The sequence below is a fragment of the Augochlora pura genome, chromosome 4 (assembly GCF_028453695.1).
Source record: "Augochlora pura isolate Apur16 chromosome 4, APUR_v2.2.1, whole genome shotgun sequence".
Classification (NCBI taxonomy): Eukaryota; Metazoa; Arthropoda; class Insecta; order Hymenoptera; family Halictidae; genus Augochlora; species Augochlora pura.
The window spans coordinates 24,721,305-24,746,391 of record NC_135775.1 but is presented as its reverse complement, the minus strand read 5'-3'; the positions used below and the strand labels follow the sequence as shown (position 1 = coordinate 24,746,391).

The 25,087-nt window shown below is 42.1% G+C and overlaps 3 protein-coding genes across 3 annotated transcripts in view; 2 read left to right on the top strand and 1 right to left on the bottom strand.

The window, feature by feature from the left end:
• Positions 1 to 25,087, bottom strand: part of Rho-5 (rhomboid-5) — a 342,352-nt gene that overhangs the window by 195,820 nt on the left and 121,445 nt on the right. The window lies entirely within an intron of this gene.
• Positions 9,010 to 11,250, top strand: LOC144468544 (uncharacterized). The gene is made up of 7 exons (XM_078178100.1): positions 9,010 to 9,162; positions 9,558 to 9,826; positions 9,904 to 10,074; positions 10,433 to 10,682; positions 10,814 to 10,882; positions 10,943 to 11,032; positions 11,131 to 11,250. The coding sequence occupies exons 1-7, from the start codon at positions 9,010 to 9,012 to the stop codon at positions 11,248 to 11,250; spliced, it is 1,122 nt and encodes a 373-aa protein (XP_078034226.1).
• Positions 12,332 to 14,808, top strand: LOC144468543 (uncharacterized). Its single transcript, XM_078178099.1, has 7 exons — positions 12,332 to 12,628; positions 13,015 to 13,283; positions 13,367 to 13,513; positions 13,976 to 14,225; positions 14,289 to 14,357; positions 14,421 to 14,510; positions 14,618 to 14,808. Exons 1-7 carry the CDS (start codon positions 12,332 to 12,334, stop codon positions 14,741 to 14,743), a joined length of 1,248 nt encoding a protein of 415 aa, XP_078034225.1. The 3' UTR covers positions 14,744 to 14,808.

Below are 25,087 nucleotides of genomic sequence, written 5' to 3'. Positions count from 1 at the left end.
CTGACCATCATAGGACTTGCTCTACTTGTCTAGCCATCATAGGACTTTTTTTACTCGTCTGGCTACCATAACACTTACTCCACTTGTCCGTCCATAAACCTAATTCCACTTGTCTGTCCATAAAATTAATTCCACTTGCCTGCCCACAAAACTTGTTCCACTTGTCTGACCATACCAAAACTCGTACTACTTGTCTGCCCATTAAAAGACCCGTTCTACTACTTTCTCAATAAATCCACTTAATCCAATTCTACTAGTCTGACTACATAAAATCCCACTCCACTTCGCGAAGCAACTATTTCCTCTGAAATTTTTCCAATCGATCCATCGCACGATTGTTCGTCGACTAACGCGAACAGACGAGCGAAAAATAAGCAAGAACGACGAACGTTGACAAAACGGGAAGAGAGAGAGAGAGAGAGAGAGAGGCTGGCAAAGGAGGACAGTCGATACAGAGGAGAGGCGCCAGTGTTTTCTTTCCGATAATTTCCCTTCGATTCCAATCGCGATTTAATCGAATGATGAAAACTTTCCCCGCTCCCCACCCCCATCCCCATCCCCCCGCGAACGGCCGGAATGAAATTGCGCACGGTTAACGTGAACTGGGAAGGTCCGCGGGACTGGGGGACCCCCCCGGCTCAAGGGAATACAATTAAATCGATCGATACAAAAGAAAAGTTCGCGAACCGAACGGGGAAACATCGCAATAAAGTTGTCTCCGTTTTCCGAAGGCCCTTAACCTTTGCGCGGCTGTAATTATCTCTGCTGCTATTTTTGAAAGGCTTCGAGCTCGACGGTACGGAGACCCGCGGAAAGAAAATAAAATAAAAATGATATTAAATACTGGATCGCTGTTGAAATCGTCCGAGAATCTCTTAACCCTTTTCTCCTGACCCGAGATAATTTTTATAGTAATAAAGTTTAGATTTAATAAGTCGTCCAATTATTAATACGAGGAGTTAAATTTTGTGTTAACTATAAAATTGCGGATATTTAAGTAAGGAAAAATTCTCTTAAAAATTCATTTCCCTTTCAATAATTACACATTCTTCGTCTCGTATTCATTTCTCTAACTCGGTTAACCTAAATGTTAAATAATCACTGTAAAACCGGAGTAATATCTCCGATACTATTATCACCACTATAATTTCATTTCATGTACGATTCTATATTAAAAAATTATTTTCGAACATGCTGCAATTTTTAGCGATACCTCCTCGGCTGCGATTTCATTGTCAACCTTTCTCTAACGCGACGGTTTTATTCGCCCTTGTATTTCCATTTTAATTACCGCACCGTCTCCAACATAATACGGCGAAAAACACCGCGCAGTCGAGGAGGTATTTGCTTAATCGGATTTCGGTGGCACACGGTCCCCGTAAATTTCTACGAACACCATGGGTTCGAAAAGCTCGCGGCGAATAAACTCCAGACGTCCTCGGGGGCCACGGTGGTAAAATCCAGACATAGAGAGAGGGAGAGAGAGAGAGAGAGAGAGAACGATCGAGGACGCGAGTCGCGGCGGTTAATCCGCCGGGCAAAAAGGATCATTCGTTGATCCGGGACGGGGCGAACGACGCCGACGACGTCGGTTCAGCGCGGCGTCGTAAACGCGAACAGCCGCGGCGGTTAGAGTATCGGGGGCACCGCCGCAGGCAGTAATCGCCGTTAATGGCGACGGATTCTATGGCCGCGATACCATCCCGAGACGGACTACAAGCCCGCGTCGTTTTATGGGACACCGTCTTCGGCACGCGCGTTCGTAATTGCGAACTAACTTCCGGAGGCACTCCCCCCCCCCCCCCCCTCGGATTCCGCGCCCACCTCCCACCCGGGGTCTCGCCGCTCTCGAAGTTTCCGTCGAAACTTCCGCGCCAGGGAAGTGGATTCGAAGGCAACTCCGAGATTTCGGTGTTGTCGCGACCGGCTGAGCCAGAGGAGAGGAGGACCCCTTTTTGTGTCGCTCGGCAACTTCCGGTCGAGGACGCGGACCCGTTCGCGACGTCTCCGAAACCTCGAGATCCCTCACGTAGCAGAATCGTTCGTTTGTTAACTGTTTCGGCGAGTCCTTTGTCTTCGATCGGGCTCACCTCGCGATGTTTCGAGTCGACGGATTTGTTGGCAGTTCGGCGGAGCACGGTTATGGGGGTTTTGGAGAGATTTTATGTTTCGTTGGGGTGGTGGGGATTTATTGAAATTTTGGCAGGCAGCAATTTATAAGAATTGAGACTAGTGGAAATTTATTAGAATTGAGACAAATAGAAATTTATTAGAATTGAGACAAATAGAAATTTATCGAGATTAGGGCGAGTAAAAATTTCTCAAAATTAAAACATGTGGAAATTGATCAAAATTAAGACAATTTCAAAGGTATCAAAATTCAGACAATTTCAAAGGTATCAAAATTAAATCTAGTAGAACCAGACCACAATAGTCAGACAAACAACGATAACAACACCTTCTCTACCATCATGAATATTTCACCCACTACCACCACCACACAAACATATGAAAACAGTTCTTTATCGCCAGTTTCAATACTCAGCGAACTATAAATTCACTTATGGCGATATTACAAAAGCTTTCATGGTACAATTACGAGATTGGAAGAATTTAAGTAGACCGTCGCGATAGCTACAAAAAAGTACGACACTCCACAGGGACAATAAAATCGAATACTTTCTAAAAACATCTTACCCTCCACCTACGAAATATATCCAATAATATCCTTCAAAAATATATCTACATCGTGTCCAATTTTATTCCACAATTTCAGCGAATTAAAAGGAAAAGAGATTCCGAGATCGATGTTTTTAATCGCGGCGACAGAGCGTTGCCGCCGTAAATATTGAACGAGGGAGTAAACCGGGAGGACGTCGGTGGTTCTTCTGTCGGCCAGGTCGAGCGTCTTGATTTCGCAGGGCAAACCGCCGAAGTCCAATAAAGAAGATCAACATTTGCCTCGCAGCGAGTGCGATCGCGGTTTTGCGTTAAAAGAAGCGCGTCGCCGAAAATAATTCGCAGAAAGCACGCCGGCGTAAAATCGCGACGAATGGAATCACGGGTAAAGAGAGACAGACAGAGAGAGAGAGAGAGAGAGATCGCCACCGGGTGCGCGCGGCTTTTCTGAATCATCGGAATCCAAGGGTTGATTCAGAAGGCACGGTTCGACGGTTTTCGAATGGTGGATGGGAAGAGGGGAGAGGGGAGGGGTCGAAGCCGTGGAAAGAGGGTCAGAGAGGATCTCACGATCGAGCAGATTTCCTTGACGACACGGGAATTCACTGCGACACCGCAGAGGGCCGTCGCGGCGGGACGGGCAGCGCCGATAAAAGCTGCGGGGGAAACGAGCTTTGTATTGGAAATCGCGTAAATTCGCTCGTAAAATGGCGGAAAGAGCGGCCCCGGGGGCGAGGCCGGCCTGGAAGTAACGACGAATCCCGGGGACAGTAACGGCAGGTGAAAGAGCGCGGGGGAGCCACAGTTTTTACAAGAACAAATGTCGACACGCCGTAAATTCCGCCCGGGGTGGTATCTGGCTATCGAGTATCCGCGGTGTAACGGTCCTCCTCCTCCTCCTTCTCCACCTACCGATCCTCGATCCTCCATCTTTCCCGGTTTTATCGGCCGGCCGACCGTAAAACCGGAACATGAATTTCATATTCTGGTAAGCAGACCCGCTGCGTTTTCGAACGGTGCTCTCTCTCTCTTTCTCTCTCGCGCCCTTCTCTCTCCGGTATGCCGCGATTTTGCAGATTCCGCCGCCGATATGGGGCGATGGTAATGGCGAATTGTTCTTCGGCGGGCGACAGTCGCGAAATCGCAAAGAGAGTGGGGTTTATCCAAAAGGAGGAGAGCTGGTACGAAAGGGGGATAATTAAAATTATTTAGGGATTTTTGAGAATTAATTTTTAATATGGTTTGTATATGCTGTGGATAGATAGTGTAGGAAATATAATAATGCAATTATTTTTCTAAAGGAAGCTATATTATTATTCCATCCCATTTAATTGACCACAAGAGATTACTGTATTTCTCTATGTCTGATGAATGATTGACTTGTTCTACTTGCAGGAAGATTGATAGCTCGATTTTTACTTATCCAAAAGTACGTGATATGACATCGTTTCTTTGGATAATTGTTTATTTTATTTATCTCTACCAGTATCTAATATAGTTTTCGTGTGCCTGACTAATGACAGACTTTTCTACTTGCTGAGATGCCTATTCTTTACTTATTCTCCCCGTCTGCCTAGGGCAATACCTATTCTACTTGCCTCTCAACAGTCACCCATTCTACCCAACCATCCACCGGCATACTTACTACCGGCATTCTACTAGCCTAATCGACAAAGACGCCTATTCCATTTATCCCTCCTCCAAAATACATCTTATTTCCAAATAACACAGAATCTACTCAATTGTCCGCAAATGCATTTCCGCGACCCAGACAATCCGAAATAAAAAGATCAATCAGCCGTCAAAAATGATCCAAAAAAACCTGAACTCAACACCGTTCCCCTCTAATAGACCTCCCGTCGGTTCCAATGAAACTCCGATAATATCGCTGAAAAATGTGAATCCTCGACAGTCTAGACCGTCGGAATATAAAATCGGCGAACAACGATTATGTTTGTATTTTTACAGCGAGACGTCGACGCGCGCCGCCGCTCCTATATTTTCGGCGGCGGAGGTGGGAGGTGGTATAGACGAATCAATCGCGGCGAGAAGTCGGTACCGAGGGGAATGACGCACACGCCGGTCCCCCCGCCGCGGTGTAATTCATCGGCCGAAAATAACAGCGAGTTTCGGCCGGGATAATTCCCGCTGATAGATTTACTCGCCGCTTCCTCTCCGGTTGGTCGGCCCGCATAATAGCCGGGGCCGTATTAAATCAACGCCGAAGGGACCATTTATCCGGGCATCGCGGAACGACCTAAGTTTCCACCGGGATAGAACCGAGTAGAGAATCGGTCGTCGTCCGGCATCGCCTTCCAAATGGTCGTCATTCCACGACGCGCGAAGCGTTGAGAAGAATCGTCGGACCGGCCACCGATCGAGAAATCCACCGAGAAACAAATTGCACCGTGGCATCGATCTCTATAGACCGTGCATACCTGTGTGTCAGAAACGACGCCGACGCCGTTTCCCGTGGTCGGTGAATGGACACCGAGAGGAGCCGCGGTATGAATGCCGCGCGGCCATTTAATTACCTCGTGAATCACTGTGCTAAATCCGCGGGTTTCTTTCGTCGGAAGACCGCGTTTTTATGAATGCGATTCCGTCGGACCGCCTTTGTGCATTCAGCCTGGAAATGAATAGGCGAAACACGCGAAGACGTTGCATTCGACGATGGCTGCTGTGTTGGTCTCGATTCGGCTCGGACGTGGCGGGAATACATTTTTATTTATATCGCTGAGAAAATCGACTTGAAACGTTCCGATTTTGCCGGAACGTTTTCTATATCGACGACCAGCTGTATTATCTTCTGTCCATTCAAATTCTCCAAGTAGAAACGCCGCGTACTTCGATTCACGTATCTTACCAGAGACATTAGAATTATATTATTCCCCGTTTGTTCGAATTTCTATGGACGGTGTCTACAGAGAAGATTTTCAAGCGAATTCCGTCGATTTTTATTTTACGGACAGGAGTGTTCCTTACGACGACTTCAGCATTTTCTCGTATTATTTTTAATTTGAATACCTCGTCGAAAACGAGCCGCCGCTCTTTCATTCGACTTTCTGCACCTCGTTGCTTAGCGAACCCCTCATTTCCCGGAATGACCAGCGGTCTAAGACCGTAATTACGCATCGAAAACACGATGCCGAGTAAATGGTCACGCGCGTCCCGGAGAAAAAACCGGTCTCTCCCCCTGCTAGGGATCGACGGCGAACGAGAAACCCTAATTACGACGACTATGATCCGCGTTTAATGAGAAGCTTCGCGGAGAGCCCGCACGCCATGGGAACGTCTCGCCAATGACTCGCGCGACTGTCGGCACCTCAGATTTTATTATATCGTTACTACATTTTACTATTCTCTTCCCTCGGTCGTAACCCCTTCCTCCCCCATGCTCTCATAATTTTCGAACGGCATTGTACCGTCTCGTTCGACGTCCAACATACATTTTGATCTTATCGAGGCGTTTTTACGCGGCGCCGCGATTTTTCTTCTTACGGGGAAATCGCGCTATCTTTTTTTTCTAGCTAGAGTGTACGAGAGGCCGTTGATCGTGCCAGAGCTTGATCATCCGTTGATTATGCCGCGTTATCAGTTATCAATCAACTGTTACCGTTGTGGAACAGCCGGCGATGCTTGATCGATCTCTCGCTCTCGGTACGCGATAGGCCAATATTCTCGTTGATAAATTAGTGCCGGGAAACTGGGTGATAGGGCACTGGATGCGATCCGAGTAGATGCGTTTGCTCCGCTCGCTCGTTCCGTGGAACTACGGCATCCAATTTCTGACCGAATCCTGTCGAAGAATTGCACCTGGGAATTCGAGGTGAATTCTTGATCTTTAAATCGCGGTTGGCGCACTATTTTCGCGCCTCTATCACTGACGATTTTTACAAGAATTCTGAGCTTTATTCGATCTATTTGTCCTTCCTTCGTTCCTGATTTAATTAGTATTTATTCTACTTGTATGCTTAGTAGGAGGCTTATTCTCCTTGTCTGTCTAGTATGATGACTGTACTACTTATCTGTTGACAAAGGCACCTGTACTACTAGTCTGCCCATCGACGTACTTATTCTACTGCCTGCTCAATGAGGTCTCTATTCTACTTGTCCGTCTATAAAGTCATTATTCTACTTGTTTGACCATGGAAGTACTTTCTCTACTTGTCCGGCTATGGCAGCACTTATTCTACTGTCTATCCAGTGTCATATCTATTCTACTTGTCTGTCGATAAAGACACTTCCTCTACCCATTCCAAAGCAATTTATTCAAAGTGGAAACCTATAGACTTGTTTTCCCAGCCTTGCAATCTGAAAGATAATTTGATAATCGCAATGCAACGATATCAGGTGCCCGCGCGAGTCAGCTATACATCCGGGCTGGCGCAACCGTGTCCGGATTAATATGCCGGTGAAAAATACCGCGGCGGATGACACTAATTCGCGACCTCCATAAATCGGGCGTCTCTCCCGGCCGACTCCATTCGAGCCGGGATATTTATGGGGCCCGATAAATAATAAGAAAGTATAATAAGCGACACGCCGACACGCCCCCGGGGCCACCGGGTTCGCTCGACTTCCGTCGACGATTGCTTTCCCGATTCCGCGCGTTCCACCTCCCTTCCCCCTTCTTCCGGCGAGCTCGGTCACCCCCGCGCGGACCTCGACTACCACCCCCATAGTGCCCGGCCTCCGACCCCGCCGAAGCGACCGGCATGCAATAAATTCACGTCCCTTTTCGACGGGGGACATTCAACGATTCGAACCCGTTTCCTGCGCCTTCATACATTTCCAGCCGTCCCCGTACGCCCCCATAGCCCAACGGTTTTGCAGAGCGAGCGCGCGCGGCGCTCGTCGGCTATATACGCTCGCCGATGGCCATCGCGCGCGGGGATACGCGCGCCGAACGTATTACCGAGTGAATAAAAATGTCGATGGGAATTCCTGCCCGACGACCGACCCACCCCCGGTTTTCTTCTTTATGAATGCCGCTCGGAGAGATTGTTCCTCCGAGCTCCGCGTGCTCGATCGATGTCCACGCGGATACTGTCTCGCCGTCCTACGACGCGCGCTGCTCCGTCTTCGATTATTCGGCGACGTTCATACCCTTTAGGAAGGACGATCGACGATGTGCGAATTTTCGACGCGGCGCCTCGTATATCATTAAAGTACGGCGGGGGGTTAAAGGGAGACCCGCACTTGTCGAAATTGTTAACTTTTCAATTCTCCTGACATAACAATCCTGACATAACCTGACGAGGGTAAAGGGTTTATAAGGATGTTTTTGCACGCGTCTGGTGCGAAGAGATTCAAAGCTGTCCGCGGTGGCAATTTCGCTACTTATTAAGGCGAGCATGTCCGCGACTCAATTCGTTAATGCGTTCTCGAGTCCAAATTGGTCGTTTTAAATTGCCAGTCGTTAGGGGCGCCGCTGCAACAATAAAACGGCCGTAATGCAGGCTTTTAACGTGTCCGCAGATTACCGCTAATTTGCTGGCCCGACGTCGGGGACCCACCCTTTGTAAAAATATTTGACAAATAAATGGGAGGAGCTTTGCAGATTGACCGCCACTTTCTCTATATTGAGACGGACAGGTGAACGCTGTTTTATAACAGTGACGAGATTTATTTAAACTTCCTATGATTTATATTATAATTTGTACTTCGATAAAGAAAATGTATGCAAAAATTTGTCTCTTAGCAATATTATTATATCAGGAACTATAAACTAAAAAATCAGGAAGAAGCCAATTTGAGGAGCTTGTTATTTCAAATGTTAAAGCTAGTAATTTATTTAAACAAAAACAGGTTAATTCTCGTCGAAATTAACACTGCCAAAAATTCTTTTACATTACTACTGTGTGACAAATTAAGTATGATAGAACAAGCTGATGAGGCAAGCAAATGCCGATCGAAATTAAAACAAGTAGAATCAACCGGCTATAGTCAGACAAACGGGGCACTCGCTGTGCTCGCATTAGCGTTCCATCTAATAACAAGCGGACGCGAAGACGTGAAACGTCACGGTCCCTTATCGTCGGCTTCATTACTTAGCGAGCTATTAATTTCGAGTATCGCGACAGGACGGTCGTCGGAGTCGCAGCGACGGTGTCGTCGAAGGAATTGGACAGTGCGACATCGAGCATCGTCAACCTCGTTTGAAAGTCGCGAACGTAAAGAATGTTCCGACCTAAAACATTCGGCGAGACCGTCGGCCCGGTTTTGTTGATCAACGTTCTCGTTGGTATCGGATGCATCGGGCATGTTCGAGAACGTGGGACGAAGAAATCGGCGAAGATCGTCTATTTTCTCGTCGCGTTCGCTGGGATGGTTTATATTATGGTGCAGCAACATCGTTCGAACGCGATGTATGTGTTGCCCTCGTCGGTGGATGTCAATTTCGTGTTGTTTATCGTGTGGTCCACGTGCTCGTTCGTCATCTTTCTGGCGCTCACTGTTGTCACGAAATTCGATAAGGAGGTACGTGGTTTGTTTTATTAATTTTTGCGACGCCTATTTTATAATATTATTGAATTGATATAATATTATCTATTGTCGTTACATTGCTCTTAATAATATTTTTCATATTGATATTATTTCTATATATGTTTACTTATTCGTATGATAGTATATATTAAATACATTTTTATGATATATGTTCAACCATTTTATTTTGTAATATATGATATAATTATACATCGTAAATATATTATATGTTAATTCTCCAATGGCACGTGATTATCAAATAAATTCCCTATAAATAAATATTCACAACTTCGCTCACAATAAATTAACAATTCCAGGACCTATCACGAGCAATTTAAATTACTAGAAAATAATAAATAATAAAATACAATATCTCCGTTTACTCCTAGAATATACATGATTTGATCAAGACTATACAAAATGTCGACGACCAAATGGCAGCGATTGGATTACCGAAGCAATATTCGTCACAGTACAAGCATCAAATAATCAATTTCTTCTATCTCGTGATGTACCAATTAATATGCTTCACGCTCACGTGGAAGACTTACTTCGTATGGGACGTACCACTCTTGGCTCATATTTTTCTCAGTATAGCAATAAATTGGGTTCCAATGTTGATTCTGATAGGACACCTGAGCTTTTGTGTTTGGATCAGGTACGCGACATTTTTGTCTCGATATTATATATATATTTTTTTTATTTTTAATATACGTGGGATGTATTAATGGACAGGTACGTTCATACAAAGCTGAGTCAGTTGAACTGTTTATTGGCGGAGATGATCGACGTGCTTGATACTCCGAAGTCTGAACGATTGCGCGAGATAATTAATGGATGTCCGGTCGGGGGAAGGTGTGGCCGGCTCGAGCTTAGGGGCAACGTGGGAATCATTGCGAAGGTGAAGTAAGTGCAGTGTTGTTCAAGGAAGTGGGTTGGTAAGTTTGTAAGTAAGAGAGTGATTGAGTGTGTGAGTAAATAATAAATAGTTAAATTGGGAAGTGAGTAAGCAATGAAGTAAGTGAGTAAATAAGTAAGTCGGTCAGTAAGTTAGTGAGTAAGGAAGTAAGTGAGTCAATAGTTAAGTCAATAAGTGAGTGAGTAAGTAAGTGAAGTCAATAAATAAATGAGTAATTGAGTATGTAATTGAATAAGTAAATAAGTAACTGAGTAAGTAATTGAATAAGCCATTGAATAAGTAATTGAATAATTAAGTAAGTAAGTGAGTAAGTAAGTAATTAAGTACCTACGTCCTTTGACAAAGGAAATATCACCTGGATTGGATCAAGATCGCCAGAAGAGTGAACAGCTTCTACGGAATTCACATTCTCGCATCGACGTCCTTCTCCTTTTTAACAATTCTCTACTCATTGTACGTACTAAACTGTCTACTTCTGCGCCAATCAAATGAAGACGCCTCCCTCTCGACCATTTCTGCGAATTTAACGGGGCTATTGATAGACACCGTGAGAATGATTCACCTGCACTGCAAGTGCAGGAAGACGAGCAACGAGGTGAGTCTGCCAGCTTCGAAAATTAGCAAACGCGATTAAATTTGTAATTCCTGTTTTATTGTTGTTTCGCAAAAATAAAAAGTTACTTATAAAATTAAATATTAATAAAATCATGAACTGTTGTTTCGCAGGCGAGAAAAACCGGTTATCTTCTTTGTTTATTGTACGATTCGTCTACTAGCGAGAAATTCCGCGACGAGGTAAAACAATGGTTTGAAGATGATTTTTCTTGTTCTGAAATATCGTGTCTCTGTTCGCAGGTGCAAAATTTCACTCAGCAAGTACTGGAAAACCCTTTGGTGTTCACCATTTGCGGATTCGTCGACCTCGATCGATCCTTTCTTGCCAATGTACGTCGATTTCGTTGCGAAGATATTTCGTTTAGAAATTAAATCAATTTGCGGTGGATATTTTATGAAAATGGAATGAACATTTTACTGTTTTGCAGTTGTTCGGCTCGGTCTGTACTTACGTGTTCATCATTTTGCAACTGAGAACGCAGAACCTGTTCGACCGTCAGGTATTCGAGGGTACAACGAATGGAAATGTGTCTTCGATTATTGGTTGAAGTCGTAATTTTTTATTTATTTATTGTTTAATAATGATATATTATTTTCCATATAGATATCGAATAGAGAACTATTCAATGTCATAGTTCATTCTATTTTTTATTAAATATTAATTATACGATTTTTAATAATTAATTAGTTATTGGAATTACACATTGTTAACAGTGCTCTCTATAACCGCCGGCAGCTACGTTCACAGCTATGTTGATTAGCCTTTATTTGATCCTAATAAATTTCTACATCAGACAAAAAATTTATATTTATTAGAAATGGCAATCCTTACTTCACTATTTAAATATTAATGGTAGACACATATTTATAGTATAATTTAATAAAAATTATTCCAGATCTTCATAAGACGTCTGACACAATATTCCAAGGCAAAATGATTAAAATGAATATCTTCCAAGTAGTCGAGGTCTACCATATATCAGACATCGCGAATTCTTTTCTGATTATTATGAGCTGTTAATATCATTAATTATTATTGTTACGAACTGTTAAAGTATTGACGTCATTTCGAAGCAAGCACTGAGGTATTCTATGCTTTTCTTATTGCTAATAACTGTTAATGTTTTTCCAAGTAATGAGCTTGCTCGAACAACATTATAGTTAGCATTTTACACGCAGTTTCATTACTTAGGGGACTATTGATCCTGCGAATTGCAGCAGGATAGTCATCATGGCCAGTGAAGTGTACAGTGCAGCGTGGAGCATCGTCGACTCCGTTTACAACGCAAAAACATGAACGTCGAACGTGTTAAAAAACAAAGAGTGTTATCGCGTTCATAAATGACTAAATAAATAACTAGATAAAGAGTAAAGTAAATTAGTAAATGAATAAATAAAGAAATGGGTGAATGAATAAATAAAAGGTAGATGAGTAAATGAATAAGTAAACGAACGAGTAAATGGATAAATGAATAAACAAGCAAATGATTAAGTAAATAAATAAATGAGTAAACAAATGGGTAAATGAATAAATAAAAAAATAGATAAGTAAATGAATGTGTAAATGAAGAAATAGTAGATAGATAAGTAAGTAAGTGAATAAGCGAATAAATAAATAAATTAATAAAAATGTTCCAACTTAAAACGTTCACCGACACAATCAAACCGGTTATGATATTCAACATTATGCTTGGCAATGGTTCCATCGCTCCTTTCAAGAACGATAGAGCGAACACAATCGCAGAGATTGTCTACTTATTCATCAGCTTGACAATTTTTAATTATTTATGCTACGTGCAACATCTCTACGAGAAGTCCATGATACCGCAAAAAATTCTTGTAAATTACACGTTCGCGTTCATATGGTGGTTCACGACTTACGTCACGATTACGATTGTCATAATCATAACGAAATTCCAAACGAAGGTGCGTAAATAAATAATTTCAAAGCAATTTATTAAAATTATACTCAGTTGTCATATAATATTAATACTTTTCACTGCTTTATCTTACAATTCAAAATTGTCGTTGATTAAAGAATTAAAGAGATCATACCAAGTGTTAAGTAAAAAACCATTTGCTATATTAATTTTTTTATTCAACAAATTCGTCGAAGATGCATGCAATTTTTTTACTTAAATAAACAACGCGTCCAGATACGCGATGAATTCGCAATGCGACGGCGGATTAAATATTGCAATTCGCATAGTCACTTGCGATTCGAAATATTTTAAATTAACCAAAGGTTAAAATGTATAAATTTCGCTATGATTTCGCTTGACGTGCAAATTTTAATTTTTCTTGACGAACAGAAGGTGCGCGAGATATTAAACGCAGTGGAGAAGATCGACAATCAAATGGAGACAATTGGTTTGCGAAGACAGCTCTGGGCTCAGTTCAAGTCCCAAATGTTCTATCTCTGCATGTGGTTATGCCAATTCTTCATATACACGATGATCACATACTTTCTGCGAATGCGGCCGAACGCGCCGTTCGAGCATAAAATTCTCCTAAGCGTAGCCGTGCACGTGGTCCAGCACCTAATTGTGCCAACGGAATTGTCTTTCGTCGCTCATGTTAGGTGAGACATCGTAGCTAAATTTTACAATAATCAAGTTCTGATAATTATATATCCAAGAATAGATACATTGGATCGAAGTTTAGACAACTGAATGAACTGCTAGAGGAGATGATCGAGACTCTGGATCGTCCGTTGTCTGAGCGATTGATCGAGGAAAGCGACGGTCGCTTGATCCAGCGAAGGAGTAAGAACGATCTTAGGGGAAACGTGGAGATAATTATGAAGGCAAGGTGAGGGAAGATCGATTCACCTGGGTGAACTAGATTAAGAAGACAGATGAAAGTAAATAGTAATATTGCTATTATTATTATGGTATTATTATTATTATTTTAATTCTTTTAATAGTAAGCTATTGCAAGCTCCAATATTGGTATATAATTCTATAAATATTAGCTATCTCATTAGTATTAATGTACTGTTTTATGAATAAAAGCAGAGTCCAGTATTCACCACTGAGCTACTGCAAGCTCCAATATTGAATATCTTTCGCCATTAATAATATAAATAAAATGAACAAAATAAAAATGCGATAAATACTATAAATAAAATAAATATCGTCTAATGCTAATTCCATAAAAATATAAAAATGCCAGCAGCTTTAATTATCCTATGATAACAGAAATATTTGCAGCTCGATAAAATAAAGTCAGTGAAGTATCAACTATGACTATTTAGGACTATTTGCTTCTCAGAAAGTATCACCTGGAATTGATCGAGCTGGCAAGAAGAACGAACAAGTTCTACGGACTAAAACTTCTCCTGGTAGCACTCTCAGCGCTCGTATCGATCATGATTGTATTATACAAGTTCAACTGTTTTATATGGTATCCAATGGCCAAGACAGAGTTGTCCCGAGAAGCCGTTAGCATGGCCATGTACGCGGTATTAATATCAATGTGGATAGTCTTTTTACACGGCAACTGTATATACACGACCAACGAGGTAAAACGATTATGTTAGAGAAATATCGTTGTTACGATGATCAACGATGATCTTTCATTTCAGGCGAAAGCTGCAGGATTTCTTTTGTGTCGACTGTACGACTCATCGACCAGCACGAAATTCCGCGCCGAGGTCTGATCGTCGAATATATTAATTCTTTCGCTAATTTGTTCACTAACGGAGGTCTCGTTGCAGGTGCAAAATTTCACTCAGCAAGTGCTGCGCAACCCGTTGATGTTCTCGGTTCTGGGACTCGTCGATTTTAATCGTTCCTTTCTTCCGAGTGTAGGCTTCCATTTATTTCTCTATTTTCTGTTATTTTATTTGTATCTTCCTATTTTTGTTGTTTTATTTTTATTTTTCTATTTTTATCCGAATCTGTTACTTTTCAGCTGGCCGGTTCTATATTCGCCTATCTGTTCGTCATCGTTCAATTAGCGTCGACGCAGTGGTATTTCGAGCAAGAATCAGCTGCCAATGCAACGGACATGAACTTGACATTAATTGTAGATAATTGAATTTACTTGCAGTAATTTATTCGTGGCGATTAAATCAGTTGAATTGTTAGATTTTTAAGTTCTTTATCGAGTGCTTGAGTGTTTCATCGATTTGAATAAAAATTGTCATTATTGGATACATGGTACGATTAAATTCTATAGCTAAGTAGATGTAAACAGAGAATAAAGGTAGGAGTAAGTAGTATAGGATATAAATAAATGAAAATAGATATAATGATATATAAATAAATAAAAACAGATATAGATAAATAATATAAACTATGAGCATTATTCGATACCAGAAAATTTTCCACTTAACAAACGAGAAGGTTTCTGAATGCGAAATATTTCTTTACTGAATGTTAGCAAATTACAGAGAATCATTAGTCATGGCGACGTTCATGGTGCCAATCGATGCAACCGCCATTAGGGTTTGGTAATGAGAATGCAACACTGCGAGTACAAATATTATCACGAAATTGTTCAATGTCACGTTTCATTCCATTTTCTACTAACTATTTCTCAAGTAATTTCCAATAATAATTTATCATAAGAATTACACAGTTTTAACAGTGCCCTCTATAAATAATAATTTGCACTCTATAATCAACACAGACTAAATACAATAAAAATAAAACTTTTCATTCGCGCACAAATTTTCAGTAGTCGAGGTCAGCTATATATCAGGCATCTAAAATTCTCTATTAAAATACATCATTTAGATTTGTACAACACGTTTCAGTACACCAAACTCTACTATTCAATATTTTTAATATTTCTCTAAGTGTCGAGCCTATTCGAAGAACATTAAAGTTATTATTTTTCATGGACTGTTTCATTACTTAGCGGACTATTAATCCTGAGAACTGCGACAGGACAGTCGTCATAGTTGAGACGACAAATAGTCGAAAATAAGTGCAGTGCTGCGTGGAGCATCGTCGGCTTCGTTTCGAGTGGAAAACCGTGAAAATGTTCGAACTAAAAACGTTCGGCGAAACTATTCGGCCGAATCTTTTATTGAATTTCGTGCTCGGCGTTGGCAGCCTTGCTCCGTTTAAGAACAACAGCGCGAACAATATCGTCGAGATTATAAACTTGATCGTCAGTTTCGCGATGTTTATTTATTGGTTCGTCTTAGTTGAATACCGATACATCGACTCCTACAAACAATCGAGAACGATAGAGAATTTCCAGTTGACTGCCGTGAGCATGACAATCATTTATACTTCGATTATTATACTTGTAATCGAAACGAAATTTAAGAGGAAAGTACGTAGCATTTAATAAACTATTGTTTAATAAACCTGCAGCTTAAATAAACGAGTGAGATTATTTTACGTAGTAGTATAATATTATTAAATAATTTTAGTAATATTAAGATAGTAATATAATATGTTAATAATTTATTATTGTCGTAGTTAAATAATCATAAACGATCATACAGCTTGCCTTTTTGCTTTTAATTACTTAGTGTTATATGATATCATTAATATTATAGGTAATTAATATTAAAGTTATATTAATGTTTTAATAATGAAATAATTATGAATGATCATTCTGTTTGCCTTTTGAGAGCAGCGTGTACAGGTTATGGTGAACGTCGTGGATAAAATCACCGAGGAAATGGAGGCAATTGGATTGCCAAAGCAGCATTGGGTCCAGTACAAATATCAAATGTGGAGCCTCTTCATATTCACCGCGTATTTCGCGTTCTACGTAATAGCAATGTGGTGTTTTAAACTGAAACCAACAGCGCCATTGAAAAACAAAATTCTTCTTTCCTTGGGTGCCTGTATGCCTCAAAACACTACTATGGCGGTGCAACTCTCTTTCAGCATCTGGATCAGGTGAAAAAGCATAGTGCTCGAAAACATTTTCGACAAAACTTGGCCAACTTTGGTTGACGATAACTCCGTGAAAAATAATCGAAGGACGATGACCTTAATTTCAAATTAAAGCTTGAAATCTCTATTTTAAGACAGTATTTTTAGATTTGAAAATCGATGCACCTACGCCACTGTAATAAATTTATATACGAGGCCATGTTTGTCATATTGGTGATATATGATAAAAATGCAGTGGTGACTTTGAGATGCTGTAACTTTGCGAGAAAAAATCGCAAATGAGATTTTCTTTTTTTCAATTGAAGGGGAAGAATGGAACTTTATTTTAGTGGAAACGGCAACTCCAAGAAAAATTTTATAAAGTCTGTGCAATTTTTCAAAGTTTACAATTTTGAATACGATAAAAATAAACATGGCCTCGTATTTAAATAGCTACAATGGTAAGGAAACACTGAACTTAAAATTGAAAAGTACTGTTTTAAAATAGAGATTTCAAGCTTTAATTTACCGAAAAAATCATCATTCTACGATGATTTTCCGCTGAATTATCATCAGTTAAAGTTGGTCAATTTTTATCAAAAATTCTACACCAAGTCTTTATTCGAATTCGTAATACATGGTTTATGTCTCTGGAAATAGACATATCGGATCGAAATTCGGACAGTTGAATAAATTATTAAAGGAGATGATCGAAGCGCTCGAACGTCCAAAACCAAGACGATTTCTCGATGAGATCGATGATCGCTGGATCGAAAGGAGAACGCGAAACGATCTCCTAAAGGATCTTCACAAAATTGCGATAGCAAAGTGAGACACCAATTAATTACGTATTAGTAATAATAACAACAATAATAATAATAAAATAATAATAGTAATATTCATGTATTAATTAACATAAATTATTGCCTGCAGGAAGTGTCATCTAGACTTAGTCAGAGTCGCAAAGAGCATAAACAAATTCTATGGAAAACAGCTGGTATTAATTTCATTGGTCGCAATTATACTACTCATAGTGCTATTATTCATGCTGAACTATATAATATGGAATCCTCCGCCCATGGCGGACATATTTTCCGAAGTGTTCCCCCCGTTAGTTATTATATTCATAATCTGGATGAGGATAGTACACTTGCACAGCAACTGTACGCACACAACTAACGAGGTGAAATGATTTTGCTCGGAACAACAATTTGCGCCATTGTCCGGGATAACTAACAGTCTCGTTCCAGGCGAAAGCTGCAGGATTCCTTCTTTGTCGACTGTACGACTCATCGACCAGCACGAAATTCCGCGCCGAGGTAAACCCTTCAATTATTCTCTAATTAATTCGGTTGTAAATTGGATCTCGTCGCAGGTACAAAATTTCACACAGCAGGTACTGCAGACCCCGTTGGTGTTCTCCGTTTGCGGGCTCGTCGACTTCGACCGTTCCTTTCTTCCCAGTGTACGTTCTGTTTGTTTCTCTATTTCCTGTTATTTTATTTTTATTTCTACAGTTTCTGTTATTTTATTTTTATTTTTATTTTTATTTTTCTAGTTTTGTTATTTTCTATAATTATCCGAGTCTGTTGTTTTTCAGTTGGCCGGCTCTCTCTTCGCCTACCTGTTCGTCATCGTTCAATTAGCGTCGACGCAGTGGTATTTCATGCAAGAATCAGCTGCGAATGCTACGGTTGTGAACTCGACTTTAATTATAGATAATTGAATCTACTTGCAGTAATGTACTCGCGGCGATTATTAAATCGGTTAAATTGCTAAATTGTTGAGTTTTTTATTGACTGCTTGAGTGTTTGATTGGTCCGAATAAAGATTGTCATCGTTGGATATGTGGCACGATTAAATTCTGTGGCTAAGTTGATGTAGAGTGAGTTGAAGATAGAAGTAAGTAGTATAAGTCGGTGATAAGTCAGACGATCTTCATATTTCATAGAATATTGTCTCAAAAACTAGTTTTTAATTTCTAATCATTGAACCATACAAATTTCCATTCCATTGAATAAAACCTATCTGTCTACTTATTTCTCCCCGAATAAAATAAAAATAAAATAAAACAAAATAAAACATTAAGAATCCCTAATGACCCAACAAAAAATCTCCCACATAGGATACAATTCTCCACATCACGATCACGAAGAACCAAACACCTTCGCCTTAATTAATTTGATTCCAACGAACCTGCGTGCCGCAAGTACCTTCACATAACCGAATAGAGGATCTCATCCACGTTTTCTCCGAATCCCTCCAGAAGAAATAAAGGATCGGAAGGGGCCTAATTCCCATACCTCAGCGAATCGAACGTTGGCGAAACATCTGGGAACTGGATTAAGGAGGCGGAAGAGCGGCGCGCGCGGAGAGCTGGCGCGGACGCAGCGTCGAAACAATACGGACGCCGTGGAACAAAAGCTCATTTTCTCGGTGATTATTCTTCGGACGTCTTTCCCTCTCCCTCTATCGCGTTGGCCAGACTACGGTTGTCCATGGGAGGATTCCAAGACGGTCCTGGAGCCGAGCGGAGATGGCACGGAAAAAAGGAATAGCCGGCGAAAGGTAGGAAAAGGCAGGAAAGTTCATCTTCGGAGGCAGTCGCCCTCCCGGTCGGAAGTTCCGCGTGAATGGTAGTCGCGCTGCTTACACGAAGCTCTCTCCCTCTCTCTCTCTCTCCCTCTATCTCTCTCTTATTCGACTTAATTGATCGGGATTCCGTGAAAAGCTGCGCGGAGGTCAGTCCGTCCGTGGTGGCCGAGAATTAACGAACGCGATAAATAATATCGAACAATACCGGTCGACCCACTTCTCGAGGAGAATACCAGCCCCTTCTCTCTCTCTCTCTCTCTCTCTCTCTCTCTCTTTCGCTCAACGCCAGGGAATACGCGAACTGGACAGCCCCGTCTTAGTATGGACGCTGCACACGGCCGACGAATAAAATGTTATGGGCTTCTCCCGGGTCCCTAAACGACCCAGTTTTCGCGATCCTGAAAGAGCTTTATTGTACGAGGAACGGCGCCTCGCGGGCCACGAAACAGACGGCTCGGTTCGCGCTGGCCAAAATGCGACGGAAAAATCGGCGACCAGCCGCAATGTTAATCGCGCGGCAACTCCTCGAATTGTCGAGCAAACAGTTATTTTATAAACGTTGTATAACAGTTATATTAGTTTATAAAAGTGTTTTTTCTGATTTATTTATGAGGAAAGTTAAGAAAGTTTTAGTGCATTGATTTTTAAGCTAATTGTGACAGCGATACTTTGGTTGCTTGTATTTGTGCTTAAAAGAGCATTGTTTAATGGTTATGGATTTTTATATATAAGTTGAATATCATAGTATTTGCGTCGAGGATATAGAATGACGATAGCATTACCAACTCGTATAAAAGCCGTCTAAAAATAACGTTCATCCTTTTTTACAACGTTCGGTAAAAATTGGAAAAAGGCACGGACGAAAACGTTCCATGGCGGATCGCAAACATCTTGATCTACTTACTCGCGAATAAAAGGAGAAACGGCGGAACGCGGCGGATATTCTTCATCCGAGCGGGGCGGCGGCGGCGGCGGCACGGCATTGCCAGATTTTTAGGGACACTGGAGTGGCAAAGGCTCCATCAAGTCGCGAAACGTTTTCCCCAGTTTCTCGCGGAGCCGGTTCGCCGCGCGCGCGTGCAATTATTAATGCACGCGATAACGGCGCGCGGAGAAACGGCGGCCTGTGTCGGAAGGAAAGAGAAAAAGGGGACGAAAGAGAGGGAAAAAGGGAAAAAGAGGTAGAGAGAGAAAAGAGAGAGGAAAGAGAAGGAAAAAGTGAGAAAGAGAGCGTAGCCGCGATGGAAGAAGAAAAATGATATATTTATGAGATACCGGGGCTCGTTTCCGCTTCATGCAAACGCGATGCAAGACGGGCCGCCGCTGTTTTTGAGAACGCCACCGACGTTCGAGCAGTAATAACTGTCATGGTGAAAAGTGGGACGTTTAGGGCCACCGGCGACGACCGCCGCACGTTTTATTCGACCGTCGGGCTACGTCTATATTAAGATGACCGTCCACTCCAGTGGACGGTGAAACGCTATTATCTATCGCGATTTAGCCGACCATTATTAGGCCCGTCGCTAATTTCCTATTTATTGGCGAATTTATGTAGCGGAAAATAGCCTAATTCCTCCGTGCGGATAGTCGCGGCAAACTGTGCGAAAATTGCCGGACACACGACTCCGCGGACAAAACGATAAAACGGTTCAAAAACGATAATCGACGTTGTAAGAATAAATAGATAAGTTTTTGGAACGATTCGCAAGTCGTCATTCCGTACCTATTATGAAACAGTGTTGTAATTGCATGGGTGACTTTGAGGTGCTGGAACTTTGCGAGAAAAAATCGCAGATGAGATTCTCTTTTTTTAAATTAAAGAGGAAGAAAGGTAGTTTATTCTAGTGGAAACGGCGTGTTTGAAAAAAATTTTATAAAGTCTAGGGACTTTGTCAAAGTTTACCATTTTGGATGCAAATGGTATTTTTCGATGTGACGAAGAACATGGTCTCAAATTTGAGTGATCACAGTGCTGACGGTGTATGAAACTTAAAATCCAAATATACTGTCTTAAACTAGAGATTCCAAGCTTTAATTTAAAAAAAGAATCATAGTCCTGCAATAACTATCCCCAAAGTTATCGTCAATCAAAGTTGACCAATTTAGCTCCAGCATTATACTATACTCCAATTCTCTTGATCATCTTATTTCCAAGACACTTCAAGTCTTAATCTAACAATCAGTATTACAACACGATAATACTTACACCAGCGATAAGATGGACGATTCACCTACCGAATAATACACAACAATATCACCATTAATAGCAATCGAGCGGCCGATAATCTTATGCATCCCGAGAGGCGATCCGCGAATACCTCGGCTCTCTCCATTTTCGTTTCTCCGTTCGCGCGGCGATCGTTCGTGAGGAAAGGGGATGTGCATCGAGGACGGATTAAGCCGCGGCACGGTGTCGGAATTATCGAGCGAAGGTCATCGAATCGATAATCCGAGGCGAGGCTCTTTATCCGCGCGTCGAAGCCTCGAAAATCCCGCGTTAACCGGCCTGCTCCTCCTCCTTCTCCTCCTCCTCCTCCGCCCGTTAATTCCTCGATAAACACACTCGACGGTATTTAGAACGACTATTAATATCGTTTCCGCGGTGCTGGGCTCCGGGACTCTAAACGTGGCATTGATAGATCGGCCGCGATCCTTATCGTCGAAAGAAAAACGGCGAAACCCGCGCGCGGCCCTCTTCCCGCAGGGGCAGCAGCAGCGCCTACATGTGACCTACTATTTATGCATACACACACGCGCACGCACGCACACACACGCCTCGTAATTTCACCGTTCCAGCCCGCGGTTTATCTCCTTCCCCTTTCGCGTTTCTTCGTGCCGCGTACCCGCCCGCCCGAAGATTACGAGGCCGCCGGTCAGCGAAAAAAAAAGCGGCCCGCGGCTTTCTTGTCGCGATCACTGAAATCTAGTTTCACCCTGTAAACCGGTCGTTTGTTGCACGCCGATTGGCAGTTCTGTTGCACGCTGCCCCGCGCATTTTGCTCGCGTTACGCGAAATCTCGGATTTCCTCGACTTTCACTTTGTTCAATTCGATAGGGGTCGAGGTTGAAATTACGGGGGGGAGTTTGCGAAATTTTTTTACGGGGCACGGTTTACGGTGAAATGAAGTTTTGTTTTTGCTCTTTAATTTAGTGGGAGGGTAGATGTGCTGCAATTTTTTTTTGTGAAGTTATAGAGCGTTGAAGTGGTCGTTGTATTGTTGCTATTTATTGGTACTGTGGTGAACATGGTCTCGTATTTAAATGGGTATAGTAGCGAGGATGCATCGAACTTGAAATCTGGGTATAATGTTTTAAATTTGAGGTTTCAAGCTTTAATTTAAAAAAAGATTTATCAGTCTACGATTTTTTTTAGTGAAGTTATAGAGCGTCAAAGTAGCCATTGTATTTTTGTCTTATATCGGTATCATGATAAACATAGCCTCGTATTTAAATGGGTACAGTGTTGAGGGTGCATCGAACTTGAAATCTGGGTATACTGTCTTAAAGTAGAGATTTCAAGCTTTAATTTGAAAATAAGATCATTACCCTGCAATCATTTTTTACGAAGTTATCGTCTCCCAAAGTCGGCAATTTTTATCCATTTCCCTAAATAATATGCTCTTTTGCCTGACATTTGAAGCAACCCTTGCATTTGCATTCTAAGTTTTCTTCAGAATTTTTCTATGCTATAATTCCTTCAAGCAGTATATTTATTTAACATAAACCACGATCAATCATCCTATTTAAACGAAATAAGGAAAAAATCAAATATATTAGTACTCGTATCATAATAAAATTACTAAATAATAAAATACATATTAACTTCGTTCTGATCTCATGCAAACGAGTTCAATTGTATTTACTCTGCCAAAAAATCCTCACTCTTTTGATCACATAAAATACCACCCTTTTAAAAAAGACAACAACAGTTACCCACCCAACGACGAAACACTTGAAACGTCCCTTCGCCGACCATAAACCCTATCGCTACAACAAAACCATGTGCCACATACCGTCCACAACTTTCGTCGTCCACCGAAGAGCCTGTTCTGCATTCAGAAGGCGGTAAACACTAAAATCAGCGTACCAGAGAGGTTGCCGGTCGCTCGAAAGAACCAAGCCTTCGAACACAAAAGCCTCGTTTACGAGCCACGGGAATCTCTTTCCCGTCGATTCCCGCGCGCGCGCGCGGCGTAAATAATTCGCAATAACGCAGCGGGGACAAGGTAGCCGAAAGAGGCTCGTCAAACAGGGGAAAACGCGTCCCGGCGCAACGTCCTAAATTCCCGAAACGAGCGCCGAACGGCTTTCTGGCGGGCTAAAAACGGACCGTAAAATTTATACAGCCGCCATAAGCATGGCGGCCATGAGAAAAAAGAGGGTGGGGGGAAAAGCTTGGAAACAGAGGGAGGCGCGATGGCCGCTGCCAGCCAGCCAGCGTAAATCAAAGCGGCGATAAAGCCGCGGGGGGTCCGAGGGGGAAAAAATAACGCGTAAGTTGCTTCCGTTTTAATTATCTTCGGAATTAATCGGAACCGCGCGCGCGCGCGCGCTGCAGCGGCACACACGGCGCCGGGGATGGTAGGCACACGCACGGGACGCGCGCACACGTGGACGCTCTCGCCGGCCGTATCTCTCCTCCGAATACGTGGTGCCGCCTCTAATTACAAAACGGAAGCTGCATTCTGTCGGTAAGATCGTGCTTCCTGTAGCCGCGGTACCCTCGTTAGCCGTTTGCCACGTGATATTGTTCGCCCGGCCGGATTTTACGCACGCGACAGCCCCGTGCAGCCTGCGCCTAATTGCACCCTGTCGACGAGTGTTACAGGCGTGCCGCGATCGCCGTGAGATTCTTCACGCGTGCAGGTGACTCGCCCGATATCGTTGCCCTGCGATTGTTAACCCCTATTAATTCTTTTCACTTTCAATGATTAGCACTTATTTGGCTTTAATATTTTCCTTGATAAGACCAGACAATTTTTCGTTTTTTCTTTAATGCCATTATGTACCTTAGTTTTCAGACTTTGACAATAGAAGAATAAGTTTGATTTCGATTTCAAATAAATTAACCCTTTGATTTATATGAATTTGTAAAGTTAAATTTGTTTGTTAAAAATAGATTACAAATAAATTTCGCTTGTTCTCGTGTCACAGATTGCAATTCAACGATTTCTAACATCGTCTGCAAAATAAATTATGGTTGACTTGTTATCGCAAATTGCAAAGCGCGCCCCGGAAACGCTCTTTCACAATATTGCAATCTCTGTAACGTTCGCTTGTTACGCGCCGCCGGAATGATTATTTATTGAGTCCAGTGTCAGTGTTATCGTCTTCCCTCCCTCCCTCTCCCCCCACCCCGAAACGAGGTCGTTATTTGTTCGGCCATTATTCTCCGCGAAGTCCGTCTTGTACAATAGGGGAGGGGACGCGGGGTTTTGCATTTTCCGCGAAACTCCAGAATTTTTCTCCTCAGAATTTCGCGACGATCGAGCCCGGAGGATCTTGCAGACTCCGCATCCAAAGAATTCAGATAACAATGACAAAGTACCTATGCATCATTCCGAATCTTTCTCCCAGAGACCGGGCGTGTGTACAACGCGGCGCGCGAGACGTCTCTCTCTCTCTCTCTCTCTCGATATAACCCGCCCCCGCATTACGGCTGACTTATCACTGACCTCGACTGCTTACAGCTAGTTCACTTCCCCTGCTTCGACGACCACTTGCTCACCTTTAACAAAAGAAACGAGATTCATCATTAAGCATTGAGCTCGCTAACAATTCTCGTACACGAATTATTTATGCAGTCGTTATTTTTCTATTTGTTGAATTGTTTTCAATTAATTCGAATTAACCATTTGCACTCGAGTCACCACTAGAATTGTTATAGCACGTTCCGAAATAATATTTATATTATGAGAAAATTAGATTTAAAAAATTATTAAAAGTT

What these genes read in the sequence shown, in the direction of transcription:
- LOC144468544 (XM_078178100.1), top strand. Translation starts at nt 9,010, where the DNA reads ATGGTTTATATTATGGTGCAGCAACATCGTTCGAACGCGATGTATGTG. An exon ending in TCACGAAATTCGATAAGGAG is followed by an intron (nt 9,163 to 9,557) that starts GTACGTGGTTTG and finishes GTTTACTCCTAG; the next exon opens with AATATACATGATTTGATCAA. An exon ending in GCAGGAAGACGAGCAACGAG is followed by an intron (nt 10,683 to 10,813) that starts GTGAGTCTGCCA and finishes GTTGTTTCGCAG; the next exon opens with GCGAGAAAAACCGGTTATCT.
- LOC144468543 (XM_078178099.1), top strand. Translation starts at nt 12,332, where the DNA reads ATGTTCCAACTTAAAACGTTCACCGACACAATCAAACCGGTTATGATA. An exon ending in TCTTTCGTCGCTCATGTTAG is followed by an intron (nt 13,284 to 13,366) that starts GTGAGACATCGT and finishes ATCGAAGTTTAG; the next exon opens with ACAACTGAATGAACTGCTAG. An exon ending in GAGATAATTATGAAGGCAAG is followed by an intron (nt 13,514 to 13,975) that starts GTGAGGGAAGAT and finishes TTTGCTTCTCAG; the next exon opens with AAAGTATCACCTGGAATTGA.